Source organism: Tupaia chinensis, unplaced genomic scaffold (assembly GCF_000334495.1).
Source record: "Tupaia chinensis unplaced genomic scaffold, TupChi_1.0 Scaffold145814_1, whole genome shotgun sequence".
NCBI classification, from domain to species: domain Eukaryota; kingdom Metazoa; phylum Chordata; class Mammalia; order Scandentia; family Tupaiidae; genus Tupaia; species Tupaia belangeri.
In genome coordinates, this window is record NW_006205672.1 from 2,140,475 (window position 1) to 2,156,216 (window position 15,742).

General features: G+C 42.2%; 1 protein-coding gene across 3 annotated transcripts in view; it reads right to left on the bottom strand.

Annotated features, from left to right (window-relative positions):
- The window catches only part of RPRD2 (regulation of nuclear pre-mRNA domain containing 2), a 106,361-nt gene that overhangs the window by 24,784 nt on the left and 65,835 nt on the right, over nt 1-15,742 (bottom strand). For all 3 annotated transcript variants that reach the window (XM_006168465.3, XM_006168464.3, XM_014584159.2), the window contains 2 exons: nt 13,884-14,059; nt 2,926-3,208 (listed from right to left, as the gene is read on the bottom strand). In XM_006168465.3, coding sequence (XP_006168527.1) covers nt 2,926-3,208; nt 13,884-14,059 — 459 coding nt within the window. The remainder of the gene's footprint in view (nt 1-2,925; nt 3,209-13,883; nt 14,060-15,742) is intronic.

Sequence of the window (15,742 nt, forward strand, 5' to 3'; positions counted from 1 at the left end):
GGCGTGACCATCCCCCCTGGGGGGTGATTTCTCGCTTTCTGTCTCTCTGTCTCTCTCTGTCTGTCTGGCGAGCGTAATGAGGTGTTGTTACTCTCTTTTAGAGGTATAAGTCTTCTGAAATCCAGGGTTTGTTTATTTATATATTTTTAAGAATTCTTTAATTATCATTATTTTTAAAATTTGACCTGAGAGAGGGAAAGTGAGAAAGGAAGATGCCAAGTCCGAGACTCAAACTGTGAGTCCAGCACACACACACAACGCCACCTGCCAGCCCCTCCAGTGTTTACTTTATACTTAAAGCATATCTCGAGCAGCAAGCCATATTTCAAACGCTTTAACAGTCATGCATAGCTAGTGCCTACTATAATTAATGGTGAAGACCCTGAGCAATCTTTTTTCTTTTTTTCTTTTTCAAAAAAAGAGAGATTTCTGCTACAGGGCATGTGAGCTTGCCAGAGAGACAGAAAGCGAGAAACAACCCCCCAAAGGGGATGGTCATGCCGTAATTCCTTCTCCATTCTCTCAGGATTTTGGGCATACATGCACACGCCCCGGTCCTGAGTGTCAAGCCTCTGAGTCTGGGACTTGAACCATAGTCAGCCATGTGGGATTCTAGTGCCTTAACCACTTAAACTACCTGCTGGTCCCTGATTTTTTTCTAATGGATTTCCCCATTTCTTTTTCACTTAATTAATTAATTTGCTTGCTATTATGTATGCTCACCAGAGAGACACACAAAGAAAGTGATGAGGGAAAGTTAGAAATCACCTTTAGGGGGATGGCCACACTGCAATCTCTTCTCCATCTCCTCTTGGGATTTTGGGCACACACATAAGCACACGTGCCTGGCATGTTTTTCAAGGCACCAGATCCAGGACTTGAAATGCAGTCAGCCCGGTTGGATCTAGCCACCTTGACCTCTTTGTCACTTGCTGATCCAATTTTTTTTTTTTTAATTGCCAGAGGGTATGTGTATTCACCGAAGAGAGAAAAAAGGAAAGGAAAAAAGCATCCCTCAATGGGGCGTGGGACTGCACCCCCTTCTCCATTTCTCTAGCCTATAGGGTTTTGCGCTTCTGGATACCTGTACCCAGCATGTTATCCAAGCTGCCAGGCCTGTATTCAAACCATGTAGTAAGCCACGTGGGGTCGATCTGGCTCACTTAACTGCTGGCCCCAAGCAATGATTCCTAATTCATGTAATACCAAATCCTGAATCACTTCGCTGGAGACAATAATGCTACTTTGGTGTTCTAATATTGTAAGGACTGAGCTCTCTTTATAAACAACTTTATTATTTTTTAAATTATTTTGCTATACGGTGCATGGGCTCACCAGAGAGAGACAAAGGGAAAGTGAGAAAACACCTGCGGAAGAATGGCCATGCCACAATCCCTTCTCCTTTCTCCTCTCAGAGATTTAGGCATGCATACACATGTGCCTGTCATGTTTTTCAGGTTTTCAGATCTGGGACTTGAACTGTGCAATATGCCATGTGGGATCCAGTCACCTTAACCACCTCGCCAGCTGGTCCTATCTTTTAATACCTGCCTGTGATACAGTCAGTGATGGGAAAGCAAAGCAGATAAAGAATAAATTGTCTGTTAATCACATACGGATGTTGCTATGGAGTGAATGTGTCCCCTAAAAGTTCATGGATCCAAATGCTATCACCATTATAATAGTATTAAGAGGTGGGCTTTTGTTTTGTTTTGTTTTTATTGGTTTTACTATAAGGCACATATGCTCACCAGAGAGAGAGACAGGAGTGAGACGGTGAGGAGGGAGATGAGAAAGCACCGACCACGAGGGAAGGCCATGCTGCAACCCTTTCTCTTCTGTTCTCTCGAGATTTTGGGCACACACACATGCCCAGTATATTTCTCAAGCCAATGTACAAGATTCGAACTATGCAGTCAGTCATGTGGGATCCAGCCACCTTATCTCTCATGCCACCAGTTGGCCCAAGAGGTAGGCTTTTGGTAGGTGATTAGGATTAGACGATATCATGAGGAGGTGCCCATAAATAAATTCTGGTGGCTTTAAAGAAGATGAGATCTGAGCTGACAGGAATACATGCTCTGACCCTTTAGACATGTGATGCTGTGCACTGCCTTGGGACTCCACAGAGTTACCACCAGCAAGAACACGTTCATCAAATATGAGTCCTTGACCTTGGCTCTCCAAAACTATAAGCTAAATAAATTATGATTCCTTTTTTTTAAAAATTGAGTTATTATTATTATTTTTAAATTTGCTACAGAGCACATCTGCTCACCAGAGAGAGACAGAGAGAGAAAGTGAGAAAGCAAGCTGCCAGGTCCAGGACATGGTCAGTCATGTTGGAATCCAGTGCTTCAACCACCACACTACCTGCTAGCCCCTTAAACCATAATTCTTTTTGTTAAGAAGTATTTTATTTAACTTTATTTATTTATATATATTTTTCAATTTGATCAGAAAAGAACAGAGTGAGAGAGAAGGAGGGAAAGTGAGAAAGCAAACCACCAGGTCTGGGACTTGAACTGTGATTGGCCATATGGGAGTCCAGTGCCCTTAACCACCACGCCACCTGCTGGCCCCTAAACCATTATTCTTTCTTTTTTTTTTTTTGGAGAGGTTTTTGCTATAGGGCACGTGCGCTCCCCAGAAAGACAGAGAGACAGAAAGCGAGAAATCACCCCCCAGGGGGGATGGCCACACCGCAATCCCTTCTCCTCCATTTTCCTCTCGGGATCTTGGGCACGCATGCATATGTGCCCGGCATGAATTTAAGCCACTGGTTCTGGGACTTGAACTGCAGTCAACTACATGGGAGTTCAGTGACATAGCCATTACGCTAACTGCTGGTCCTGCATTATTCTTAATTAAATTACCTAGTCAGTGGTATTCAGCTATTAGAAAAATGGACTAAAATAGACATACCAATGATTTTTGACCCATCATCTTCCACATCTGAGAGTTCCATGTCTTCCACATCACGATTATCTGTCACAGGTTCAGGTGTGGCAGATTTCTCACTCTCTACAGTTGGTGACTGGGATTCCTCACCTCCCATTCCCTGAAAAGGAGACTCAGAACCAGTGGGGGAGGGAGCATCCATGCTTGGGGAAGGAACTGGTGATTCTTCAGGATCAGGAAGGGTTGACTTCAATTGATCCAACTTCTTCTTTAAATTATTTACTCGATTGGCGAAGGTTTTGTATGCCTAAAAGAGAAAAAGGAGTTTCAATCCTCTGGGGAAAATTCTCGAGTGAGATTTCCTCCTTAGTATTAATTACAACACTGATATGAACAAGAAAACATCAACCATCAAGCAGAGTAGAGTTTTCTCTCTACTTTTGTATTTCCTAAGAGAATATTATCATCCACACAGTGGCCTGGTTAGTAACCTAGATGTTATTTGTAATTCATTTTCTCTCATGCCATCTATTTATCTTATCAGCCAAAATTTATTGAGAGCCCAAATGTGCTGATCATTCTTCTAGGTACTGAAGAGGCAGCGTTTAATAAGACAGACAAAAATCAAATCCCAAAACAAAGGATAGCCCAGGAGGTCAAAGTCCACTGTTTAAAAAAAATAAAAAAGAAAGGAAAAATGGAAGATGCATGCACTTGTCAGAGAGACAAAGAGACAGAGGTAGATGGGAAAAAGCGCCTCCCAGGAGGACATGGTCACATGGCATTCACTTCTCCAACTGTCCACCCAGCTGAGATTTTACAAATGTATGCATATGGGCCCAGCACGTTTTTAAAGCTACTGGAATTTTTTTTTCTTTAATTTATTTATTGTTATTCTTCAATTTGATCAGAAAGAAACAGAGAGAGAGAGAAAGGGAGAATGAGAAAGTCAGTCAGTTCTGCCAGGTCCAAGACTCAAACCTTGGTTGCCATGTAGGAGTCCAGTGCCTTAGCCACCATGCCATCTGCTGGCCCCAAGCCACTGGATTTGAACCACCCAGTTGGCCATGCGAGATCTGGTTGCCTTAACCGCCAGGCCACAAAACTGGTATCCACTAATCTTTTTTAAAAAAGATTTTTGCTATAGGGCATGTGCCAAAGAGGCAGACAGAAAGTGAGAAATCACTCCCCTGGGAAGGACGGCCACATTGCAATCCCTTCTCCTCCATCCTCCCCCTGAGATTTGGGGCAAGCAGCACACGCAGCCTGATTTGAGTTTCGAGCCTCCGGGTCCAGGATTCAAACTGCAGTTGACCATGTGGAAGTCCAATGCCTTAACCACTACAGTACCTGCTGGTCTCCCACCCTACTCTTAACAGCCTGGATCATGGGCACCCACACAACTGGCCTGCTCACAGAGATCCAGAGAGACAAACCAGCCCTTTCCCATGTGGGTCCAGTTGAATTAACACTCTATCACCAACTGGTCCCATGATATTTTTTTAAATTAACTTATTAGGGCCAGGAAAAAAAAAAAAAAAAAGCAAAAATTACCTTTTTTCTTTTAGGAAAGTTTTAGGTATACAAAATTATTACAAAGACAGTGCAGAGAGCTCTCACATTCCCAACACCTGATTTCTGCTAGTATTCATATCTATCAAGTATGGTACACTTGTTACAATGAACTAACATTGATAATTATTGAAATCCATACATTAGTCAGATGCCTTCACTTTTTACCTAACCTAGGACCCCATTTAAGATATCACAGTATAGGGGCTGGCAGGAGGTATGGTGGTTAAAGCACTGGACTCCCACATGGCTGACCACAGTTCAAGTCCCAGACCTGGAGGTTTGATTCCTCACTTTCCCTCTCCCTCTTTCTCTGTCTCTTTTTGGTCAAATTAAACAAACAAAAAAACAAATAATTTTTTTAAAAAAGACACCAGCAGGTGGTGTGGTGGTAAAGGACTCTAAACTCCCACATGGCTGATTGCAGTTCGAGTCCCAGACCTGGCAGCTTGCTTTCTCACTTTCTCTATCTTTCACTCTTGCTCTTACTCTGATCAAATTAAAAATAAATAAATAAGCAAAGTTAAATAATTCTTTTTTTAAAAAAAGATACCACCGTATATTTAGTAGTCACGAATCCACGGGCTTCTCCTGTCTATGACAATTTATTGAACTTCCCTTATATCTGATGACCTTGACAGTTCTGAAGAGACTAGTCAAGTAGTTTGTAGACTTTCAATTGAGATGTCTGATGTTTTTCTCATGGTTAGACAAGAGTTGTGGGCTTTTGGCAGGAGCACCAGAGGTGAAGTAGTGTACTGTTAGTACATCAAACCAAGGGTACTCACAATCAATGAGTTACCACTACTGACATTAATACCGATCACTTGGCTTAAATCCCACCGATTCCCTGACCATCTTATTTGTCAATGCCTTCAAGCTATGTGTCTTTTGTTTGTTTGATTTTTAGAGTCCTAGACAATTAACTTGTGATGTCATTTTAGATTGCAGTAATAGTATTTATTTACTTTTCCTAGAGGGCATGGGCACATACCAGAGAGACACAGAGAGACTAAGGGAGAGGACGAGGAGAAAGCATCCCCCCTGGGGCATGGTCATGCCACCTCATTCCCTCTTGTCCACCTCTCCCTCCATTTTTTGAATTCTGGGTACACATGAACACGTGCCTGGCATGCTCAAGTTGCCATGTGAACTATATAGTCGGCCACGTGGGACTCAGCTGCCATAACCATCAGACCCAAAACATTATTTTTAACCACATGATACACTAAAAATTAGCTTTTGCTTCTGGATATAACTAAGTAGCTTGTGATAGACCGAGGTCCCTATAAACAAACAGAAAAGAAAGATTCAGGTGCATGTGTGTGTGTATCTCTGTGTGTGCACACCTGCACATACCCCTGTCTGAATACTGGAGAATGCTGAAGCAACGAAAACTCAAGTGGCTGGTCCTAACGAAAGTAACTAAAGCTACCTTTTCCCTTAGGGTCCACCAGTTTTCTGGTAGCTGGGCAGGAAGTTGAGAATCCAGGCAGAAGGACAAGGTGGAGAACCACTATTAAAGAAAGAGGGAAAACAGCAGAGCTTTCAACAGCTTTGCTGGCAGAACAGACCAAAATTAGAGATTTAAAAGGTCAAGATTTTGACTGAAAAGAAAGGACAGACCTGGTTCAGCAATATTTCCTTCAAGATATTGGCTGAATTCTGAAACTGTTTAAGAGGGAAGAAACCAAGCAGAAAGCTTCAGTACAGCAGGGCAGAAGTCAACATGTGCTCATGCTGCTGAGACAAGGACTAAGTTCAAATCATTCCATAGAGGGCGCTCTTGTGCTGGATCCAGACTCTCAGTGGGAAAATTTACATCCTAGAAGCTGGCGTGAACCAGAGGTAGACAAAAAATTACTTATTGGAATTTCATATCCAATGTTTAGCATTCAATAAAAAAAAATAAGGCAGTATGCTGAGAGAGAGGTCCCAATTACTAAAAAGAAAAAACAAACACCAGAAATAACTCCTAACAGATGAAACCAAATTTATAATTATCTAACAAAACCCATATAGCTATGTTCACTATGTCACAGAGAAAACAGAGGGCCAGCAGGTGGTGTGGTAGTTAAAGTACTGAATCCCACATAGCCAAAGTTCAAGTCCCAGAACAGGCAGCTTGAAAAACATGTTAGGTGCCGTGTCCATGCATACCCAAAATCCCAAGGGGAGAATGGAGAAGAAGGGATTGTGATATAGTCATTCCCTTTGTTTGCGGAGTGATTTCTCACTTTCCCTCTTTTTCTGTCTCTCTGGTGAGCACATGTGCCCTATTGCAAAAATCTAAAAGCAATAAAAATAAAAATAAACAAATAGAGAAAACCCCCTCCCTGTTCTTTCTTGAATAATTCAGTCCAAAACCCATTAGCTGGAGCAGGGAAAAGACTTGATGGACTAGAGTGAGACAATGAAGTCAAAACAGGGCAAAAATAATGTCTGCATGGGAAGAAGGCATTGCAGGGAATACTGGAGCCTAAGTAGGAGAGGGAAAACTCAGAAAGGTGGGCAGGGACGGCTGATCGTGCTGGGAGATTGGCTGGCTACACGCACTGAGATTTGAGGAAATAAGTAAATATAATGAAAATTAGGGAAGCAAGGTCAGACAAAACAATTGGGGGGAAAGCAGGTGGTGGGGTGGTTAAGGTGCTGGACTTCCACATGGCTGCCCACAGTCTGAGTCCTGGACCTTGTGGCTTGCTTTCTCACTTTTCCTTTCTCTCTGTCTGTCTGTCTCTGGTCAGTGCATATGATTTATGGCAAATTAAAATAGTAATAATAATAAGGTAAATAATCCTTAAAAAAAATTAGAGGGCTACCCTATAGCACAGTGGTTAAGCACTGTGCATTGGGAGTGTTATAAAAACTCTGTTGGGGTGCCCAGTTCTCTCTCTCTCTCATAGAAAAGATAAATAAACTTTTTAAAATGTTTTTAAGAGCTAGAAGGTGGTGTGGTGTTTCAGGTGCTGGACTACCACAGGGCTAATGGTGGATTGAGTCCACCAGAACTGGTAGCTTGAAAATCACACTGGGTGTGTGTGCAGACATGCCCAAAATCCCAAGGGGAGAATGGAGAAGGGAATGTGGGGTGGTCATCCCACTGGAGGGTGACTTCTCACTTTCCTTTTATTTCTCTCTGGTAAACTTACATACACTATGGCAAAACCTAAAACCAAAAACAAACTCACACAAATCATGCCTTAGTCCATATCCCAAAACTGACAGCTAAGTTCAAACACAGCCTACATCAAAGCCTCCGTATCATAGTGATGTGCTATGGTGCTCAATGATCCTTGATGTTATTGTAGTAATTATGAGGGGGTGCTACAAACTACAAACACATAAAACAGAAAACTTAATAAATACTGTGTTTTCTACCTGCTCCACTGACTGACCCCATCCCACTCTTTTCAGGTCTTCCTATTCACTAAGATATAACAATGTTGAAACTAGGACAATTACAGTGACCTCTAAGTGTTCAAGTAAAAGAAAGAATCACATCTCATACTTTAAGTCAAAAGATTAAGTTCAGTGAGGGAGGGATGTCAAAAGCTAAGCCAAGCTGAAAGCTAAGCCTCCTAACCTAAATGGTTAGCCATGGTGTGAAGACAAAGAAAAAGAAATTCTTGAAGGAAATCACAAGTTCCACTCCAATGAACACACAAATGATTAAAGTCAGCCTGACTACTGATATGGAGAAAGTTCTAGACAGAAAATCAAACCAACTACAACATTAGCTTAAGCCAGTGGTCCCCAATACATGGCCATGGACCAGTACTAGTCTGTTAGGAACCAGGCTGCTCAACAAGAGGTAAGCAGCAGGCAAGCCAGCAAAGCTTCATCTGTATTTACAGCCACTCCCCATCATTTAGATTAGTGACTGAGCTCTGCCTCCTGTCAAATCAGTGGTGAGATTAGGCTCTCATAGAAGAATGAGCCCTACTGAGAACTGTGTATGTGAGGGCTCTAGGGTGCCCACTCCTTATGAGAATCTAATGTCTGATGATCTAAAGTGGAGCTGAGGTGGTGATCCTGGCATTGGGAAGCAGCTGCAAATACTGTACTTATAGTAAATTGTACAACGATTTCATTATATATTACAGTGCTATAATAATAATAAACACAAAATGCGGGGCCAGCAGGTGGTGTAGAGGTTAAGGTGCTGGACTCCCATGTGGTTGACTGCAGTTCAACCACAAACCCTTGAAACTCACACCAGGTGCATGTGCATGTATGCCCAAAATCCCAAGAGGAAAATGGAGGAGAAGGGACTGCATCGTGGCCATCCCTCGCTCTCTGTCTCTCCAGTGAACATATGCACCCTATAGTAAAAATATCTCAGAAGAAAAAAATAAAATGCACAATAAATGTAACATGCTTGAGTTATCCCCAAACCATCTCCTCCACCCACTGGTGCACAGAAAAATTGTCCTCCATGAAACAGGTCTTTGGTACCAAAAAGGTTGGGTGGGGACCACCGCCTTAAGCCAAAGGCTAATCTGGAGCAAGGTCCTAACTTTCTTCAGTTCTATGAAGGTTGAGAGAGGTGAGGAAGCTGCAGAAAAAAAGTTTAAAGCTAGCAGAGGCTGGCCCATGAGATTTAAGGAAAAGAGCCATCTCCAAGAAAAAAGTGCATGGTGAAATAGCAAGTGCTAATGCAGAAGATGTAGTGTTATCCAGATCTAGATAAGATAACTAATGAAGGTGGCTACACTAAACAAAAGATTTTCATTGTATTAGGTTGTCAGGGAAGTCACGATGTGTTTTGTATGCAAAAATGTGTCATGACAATCCAATAGAAAAAAACAGTCTTACTTTGGAAGAAGACACCATCTAGGATTTTTTCTTTTGAGAGGTTTTGATCTAGGACTTTTATACTATAGATTCAATGCCTGGCTTCAAAGAACAGGTTGACTCGGGACCAGGAGTTAGCGTAATGGCTATGTCACTGAATTTCCATGTAGCCAACCGCGGTTCAAGTCCTGGACCCGGTGGCTTAAACTCATGCAGGGTGCGTGTGCGTGCGTGCCCAAGATCCCAAGAGGAGAATGGAGAAGGGATTGTGGCATGGTCATTCCCCCTGGGGGGTGATTTCTCGCTTTCTATCTCTCTGTCTTTCCGGCGAGCGCACGCGCCCTATAGCAAAAAGAACCCCCCCCCAAAAAAAAAAAAAAACAGGTTGACTCTCTTGTTAGGGGTTAATGCATTTGGTGACTTTCAAGTGAAGTCAATGCTCATTCCCCATTCTGAAAATCCTATATCCCTTAAAAATGACATTAAATTGGGCTAGGTGGTGTCATGAAGGTTAAGACACTAGATCGTACATGGCTGACTCCATAGTTCAAGTCCGGGACAAACAGCCTGAAACACACATGCCAGGTATATGTGCATGCATGCCTAAAATCCCAAGAGGAGAATCGAGGAAGAGGGACTGAGATGTGGCCATTTCTCCTGGGGGGTGATTTCTCAGTCTCCTTCTCTCTGTCTCTCTGGTGAGTGCATGTGCCCCACAGCAAAAAACTAAAAAGAATTGTGATAAATCTACTTTGCTTGTGCTCTATGAGTGGAACGACAAAGCCTGGATTACAGCATATCTGTTTATAGCTTAGTTTACTAAATATTTTAAGTCCACCGTTAATACCTAATGTTCAAAAAACCTAAAAAACAACAAAAAAAAAGATTCCTTTCAAAATATTAAATGCTCACTGACAGTACATCTGGTCACCCAGAAACTCTGATGGAGATGTACAGGGGATTAATGCTGTTTTCATGCCTGCTAACATAACATCTCTTCTGCAGCCTATGGATCAATACTAATTTCAACTTTCAGGTCTTATCATTTAAGAAACACATTACATGGGGCCAGTAGATGGCATAATGGTTACATCGCTGGACTCCCACATGGCTGACTGTGGTTTGAGTCCTGGATCCAGTGGGTTGAAAATCATGCTGGGTGCGTGTGCTTGTGTGCTCAATTACATTGCCTTTCTTTAGACAACATGCACCTGCATACTTTACAGACTACAATATAGTGTAAACACAACTTTTCATTTTTATTAGTTTTTTTGATGTAGGGTGAATGTGCTACATTGGGATTTTGGGCATGCATGTATACACACCCAGTGTTATCTTCAAGAGTCCAGGTCTGGAATGCAGACAGTGGTTGGCCATATGTGAGTTTAGTACCTTAATCATCAAGCTACCTGCTGGCTCCATAAACATAACTGTAAAAAAATTTTTGCCAGAGGGTGTGTGTGCTTGCTACAGAGCCAGAAAGGGACATTAAGCACAGTCTTGCCAATTTCTTTTCCATCTCGCCATCCTGCTGGAATTTGGGCACACACACATACCACCTCGCGTGTTTTTCGAGCCATCATGGCTGGATATGAAGAAGGCAGTCAGACGTGGCATCTGGCAAGCTTAATCATCAGGCCTTGGAGCCCAATGTTACTTTTTGTTTTAAAAATTTGCCGGGAACCAGCAGTTAGCGTAATGGCTATGTCGCTGGACTCCCACGTAATCGACCGCGGTTCATGTCCCGGACCCGGTGGCTTAAAACTCACGCCAGGCGCGTGTGCGTGCGTGCCCAAGATTCCGAGAGGAGAATGGAGGAGAAGGGATTGCGGCGTGACCATCCCCCCTGGGGGGTGATTTCTCACTTTCTGTCTCTATGTCTCTCTCTGTCTGTCTGGCGAGCGCACGCGCCCTACAGTGAAAATCTCTCCAAAAAAAAAAAAAAAAAAATTGCCAGAGGGCGTGTGCTCCCTGGGTGGGGCAAGAGAAAGGAAGTAAGAAAGCACCCTCCATGGAAGATGGCCATAACTCAAACCCTCTCCTTTACTCTCTTCTTGGTATTTTGGGTATGCACACATACATGCCTGGTATGTTTCTCAAGCCTCTGAGTCTAAGACTTGAGCCATGCAGTAGGGTTTAGCCACCTAACTGCCATGCTACCAGCTGGCCTAATTTAAGACATTTTCATACATAAGGACCCGGTTCATTTACCTCTCACAAACCAGTTTTTGGGAAATTACTGGAGAATGCTCCAGCAAAATAAAACTATGAAATGACATGACATCTGGAAAATAAATCAAAAGAGCAGTACAGAACGATCTAAATATGAGACTTAGAGAACACTTGAAATAGGAGCAAGAGGACGGATAAGTTAAGGTGGGGATGTTCCTGGAAAAATGGGAACTCAGAATATCTGATGTGATGAGTCCAAAAAAGAAAAAAAAAAAAAAAAAAGTGATGAGAAAGCAAACTTTCCAAGAACCTCCCCCCTGCCCCCGAAAAAATTCCTGGTATAACCATGATTACCACAACACCTCACAGTGAACATGTTACATAGTTATAGTGTAAACTTCTTAAAAAATTAATTTTCAACCTTTAGAGAAAGAATTATGATTACAGAATCAAATATAAATATTATCATCATGACTAAATCAAAGTAAACTATAGTTGATTGGAGTCTAGGGCGAGCCAGTGGTGTGGGTGGTTAAGGCCACTAGATTCCACATGGCCAACTGCATCATTCAAGCCCCAGATCTGGTGGGTTAAAAACACACTGGGAACATGTGCCCAAAATCTCCAAAGAAAGAAATGGCATGACCATGCCCCACAGGGGCACTCTCTTGCTTCCTCTCTCTCTGGCAAGCACGAAAGCCCTTTACAAAAAGAAAGGAGTCTAGAGCTAATGGACAAAAAGTAGCACAGCCAGCCCATGACATGGTGGTTAGGTGACTGAATCCCACAGGGCTAACTGTATGGTTTGAGTCCCAAATATGGCAGCTTTATAAACACACCAGGCCTGTATGCCCAAAATCCTGAAAGGAGGGAGAAACAGAAAGAACTGAGACATGACAATCCCCCATGGGTAGGGGGATGCCTTCTCACTTTCCCTCTGTTTTTTCTGGTGCGTGCACACACCCTTTGGCAAATTAAAAACAAAACTAAACCAAACTAAAAAAAAAGTAAACTTAGTACTTCAAGATTTAAGGGTAGCTGACAGAATTAAAAAAGTTAAACAACAATATCGGGAAAAGGGGGAAGGCATGTCCGTATAAACTAAACTCACGTGTGACATAAGAAGTTAACAGCTATTTTTAAAGTAGCGCAAATTTAGAAAGAATGATACCGAGGGCTGTCCACATGGAGCAGTAGTTAAGCATAGTGCATGAGGAGCTGAATCCCATATGGCTGATAAGGTTCTAATTCTGGACCTGGTGACTTATAAAAATATACTGAGTACTTGTGGATGTGTGTCCAAAATTCTGATGGGATGGAGAAATGGAAGAAAAAGGTTTGTGGCATAACATGTCCTGTTGGGGGAGTGCTCTCTCTCTCTCTCTCTCTCCCCCTATTCTCTCCTGCGCACATGTGCGCCCTCTAGCAACAGGAAAAAAAAGTTAGGGACGGAATTACGGAAGCAAACAACAACAACAACAAAAAGCTAAATGAGTTAAGAGACTGTCTAGGAAGCAGGACTGGAGGAACCTACACTACCACATGCTTTTCTACCCATACAGCAATTAAAACTTTTTAAAAAATAATTATTTAATTTAATTTTATTTATTCATTTATTTAAATTTGACCAGAGAGGGACAGAGTGGGCGGGGGAGGGGAGGGGGGTGAGAAAGCAAGCCACCAGGTCCGGGACTTGAACTACGAACGGCCACGTGAGAGTTCAGAGCCCTTAACCACCGTGCTACCTGCCGGCCCTGCAATTAAAACTTAAAAAAAAAAAAAAAAAAGTATAAAACTGCTTCTTTCAGAGACCATTATATAAATGTCCATTTATCACCTCCCTCCCCTTCCAGCAGAGAGAAAAATGGGTCTTTAGTTCAGTCAATTTACATGAAATTTAGCAATAGAATGGCTCCATCTAGTTTCTGGATTAAAAAAAAAGTATATATTTCATAATTCTACATCCTGTTAACAGTAACTTGGCATGGGCCTGCTGAAATGCGAAAACATTAGGCTTTAGTAAAATGTAACGGGTAGGGTATACGTGAGCTTTCACGTCAGAAGGAGCCGGGTGTCAATCTAGGTTTCACCACCTTGCTTAACTATTTTACCTTACAAAAGGTTACTCTCTTTGAAAGTAATTTCTTCATTTAGTAAGAGATAATGCTGGGGACCAGCAGATGGTGTGGTGGTTAAGGCGTTGGACACTCCGACATGGCCGACCAGGGTTGAGTCTGAATCCAGTGGCTTGCTTTCTCACTTCCTCTCTCTCTTACTCTCACCCTCTGTCTCTCTCTGGTCAAATTAAAAAAATAAATGAATGAATAAATAAAAAAAAAATAAATAATTATTTTAAAAAAGAGGTAATGCTTGTCTATATAGTTAGATAGCATGCAAACAGTCTCTGACACACAGTAAGTATTGATGTAATTGTTACTTACATTAGCCACCACTTTCACTTCTTTGTACTGTGCTTCATAGAAAATTCCAGCATTTTCCAGTGCTTCTGTTAGTGAAGGCCCATTCTTTACCTGCTTATCTAATCCATTCACAAATTCCTCCAGTTTGGAGCTTGCCTCTTCAAATTCTTTGGAGAACTCCTTCCCACCAGTTTTATCTAAAATAAGAGGGATATTCATTTCAAGATAAAATGGAAAAAGCAAAAAAATGTAATCTTCTGAAGAAAACCTCTAGATAGGAATCTGTTCCTGCTGCCTTAGTGTGTGATATTCTTAGTTTATGCTTTACCCTAAAGATATTTCTCCACTTCACAAAATTACAAAACAGATGATTAAAATTCTTTATAAAACAGATTCATGTGAACCTGCTGGAGTGAAGCAAGTGTGAAGACACAGTTTTTTTTTTGTCCTTAATTTTTTCTTAAAGAGATTTTTGCTATAGAGTGCTTGCTGAGACACAAAAAGTGATAAATCACCCCCCCCCAGGGGGGTAGACATGCCACAATCTCTTCTCCTCTATTCTCTTGGGATTTGGGACACACGCACACACACACACACACACATGCCCAGTGTAAGTTTTAAGTCGCCAGGTCTGGGACTCAAACTGCGGTTGACTATGTGGGAGTCCAGTGATGTAACCATATGCCATCTGCTGATCCCAAGTCACTGACAGTTAATGTAAAGAAAAGAAAGTTCAAGTAAGAAAAAGTTTGCTAATCACTACTTTTTTTAAAAATATACTTTATTGAACTTTATTTATTTATTTTAATTTGACCAGAGAGGGAGGGAGGGAGGGAGAGGAAGCAAGTCACTGGGCCAGGGACTCAAACCGCAGTCAGCTATGTGAGAGGCCAGCACTCTTAACCACCACACCACCTGCCAGCCCACTACTTTTTTTTATTTTTTTGGGAAAGATTTTTGCTATAGGGTGTGTGCACTAGCCAGAGAGATAGCGATAAACAGAAAGCGAGAAATCACCCCCTGGAGATCCCCTCTCCTCTATTCTCCTCTTTGGACTTTGGGCATTCACGCACACGTGCCCAGTGTGAGATATGTTTTTGAGAGAGAGATTTTTGCTACAGGAAGCGTGCACTCGCCAGAGAGACAGAAAGAAAGTGAGAAAACATCCCCTGGGGGTAATGGCCACGCTGCAATCCCTTTTCCTCCATTCTCCTCTTAGGATTTTGAGCATGCACGCACATGTGCCCAGTGTGAGTTTTAAGCTGCAAGGTCTAGGACTCAAATCACGGTTGACAACATGTGAGCCCAGCGATGGAACCATTACTCCATCTGCTGGCCCCCAATGTGAGTTTTAACCCACCGGGTCCAGGACTCAAATTGTGGTCAACTAAGTGGGAGTGCAGTGATGTAACCATTATGCCAGCAGGCCTGCTGAATTCTTCTTAGCTTCATAAATTGGATGCCACAGAACAAAGAGTGCGGGACTCCCACGTGGTCCACCATAGTTTGAGTCCAGGACCTGGTGGCTTGCTTTTACTTTCTCTCTCACTCTCATTCTCTGGTCAAATTAAAATAAATAAATAAATGGATAAATAAAGTTAAATAATTCCAAAGAGAGAGAGAGAGAGAGAATGAAGCTCAATCCTGCCCACTTATATACCACACTTTTTGCATTACAGAAGGTAAGATACATGGCTTAGATGAAAAACTAAAGTTCAGAAAAGTAAAGATAATTTCTGTTTGTATCACAATAAATTTCTTTCCTATCTCAAAATGATCCTTGAAAATTAGATAACATGGGAACCAGCAGTTAGCGTAATGGCTATGTCGCTGGACTCCCACGTAGTCGACTGCGGTTCGCGTCCCGGACCCGGTGGCTT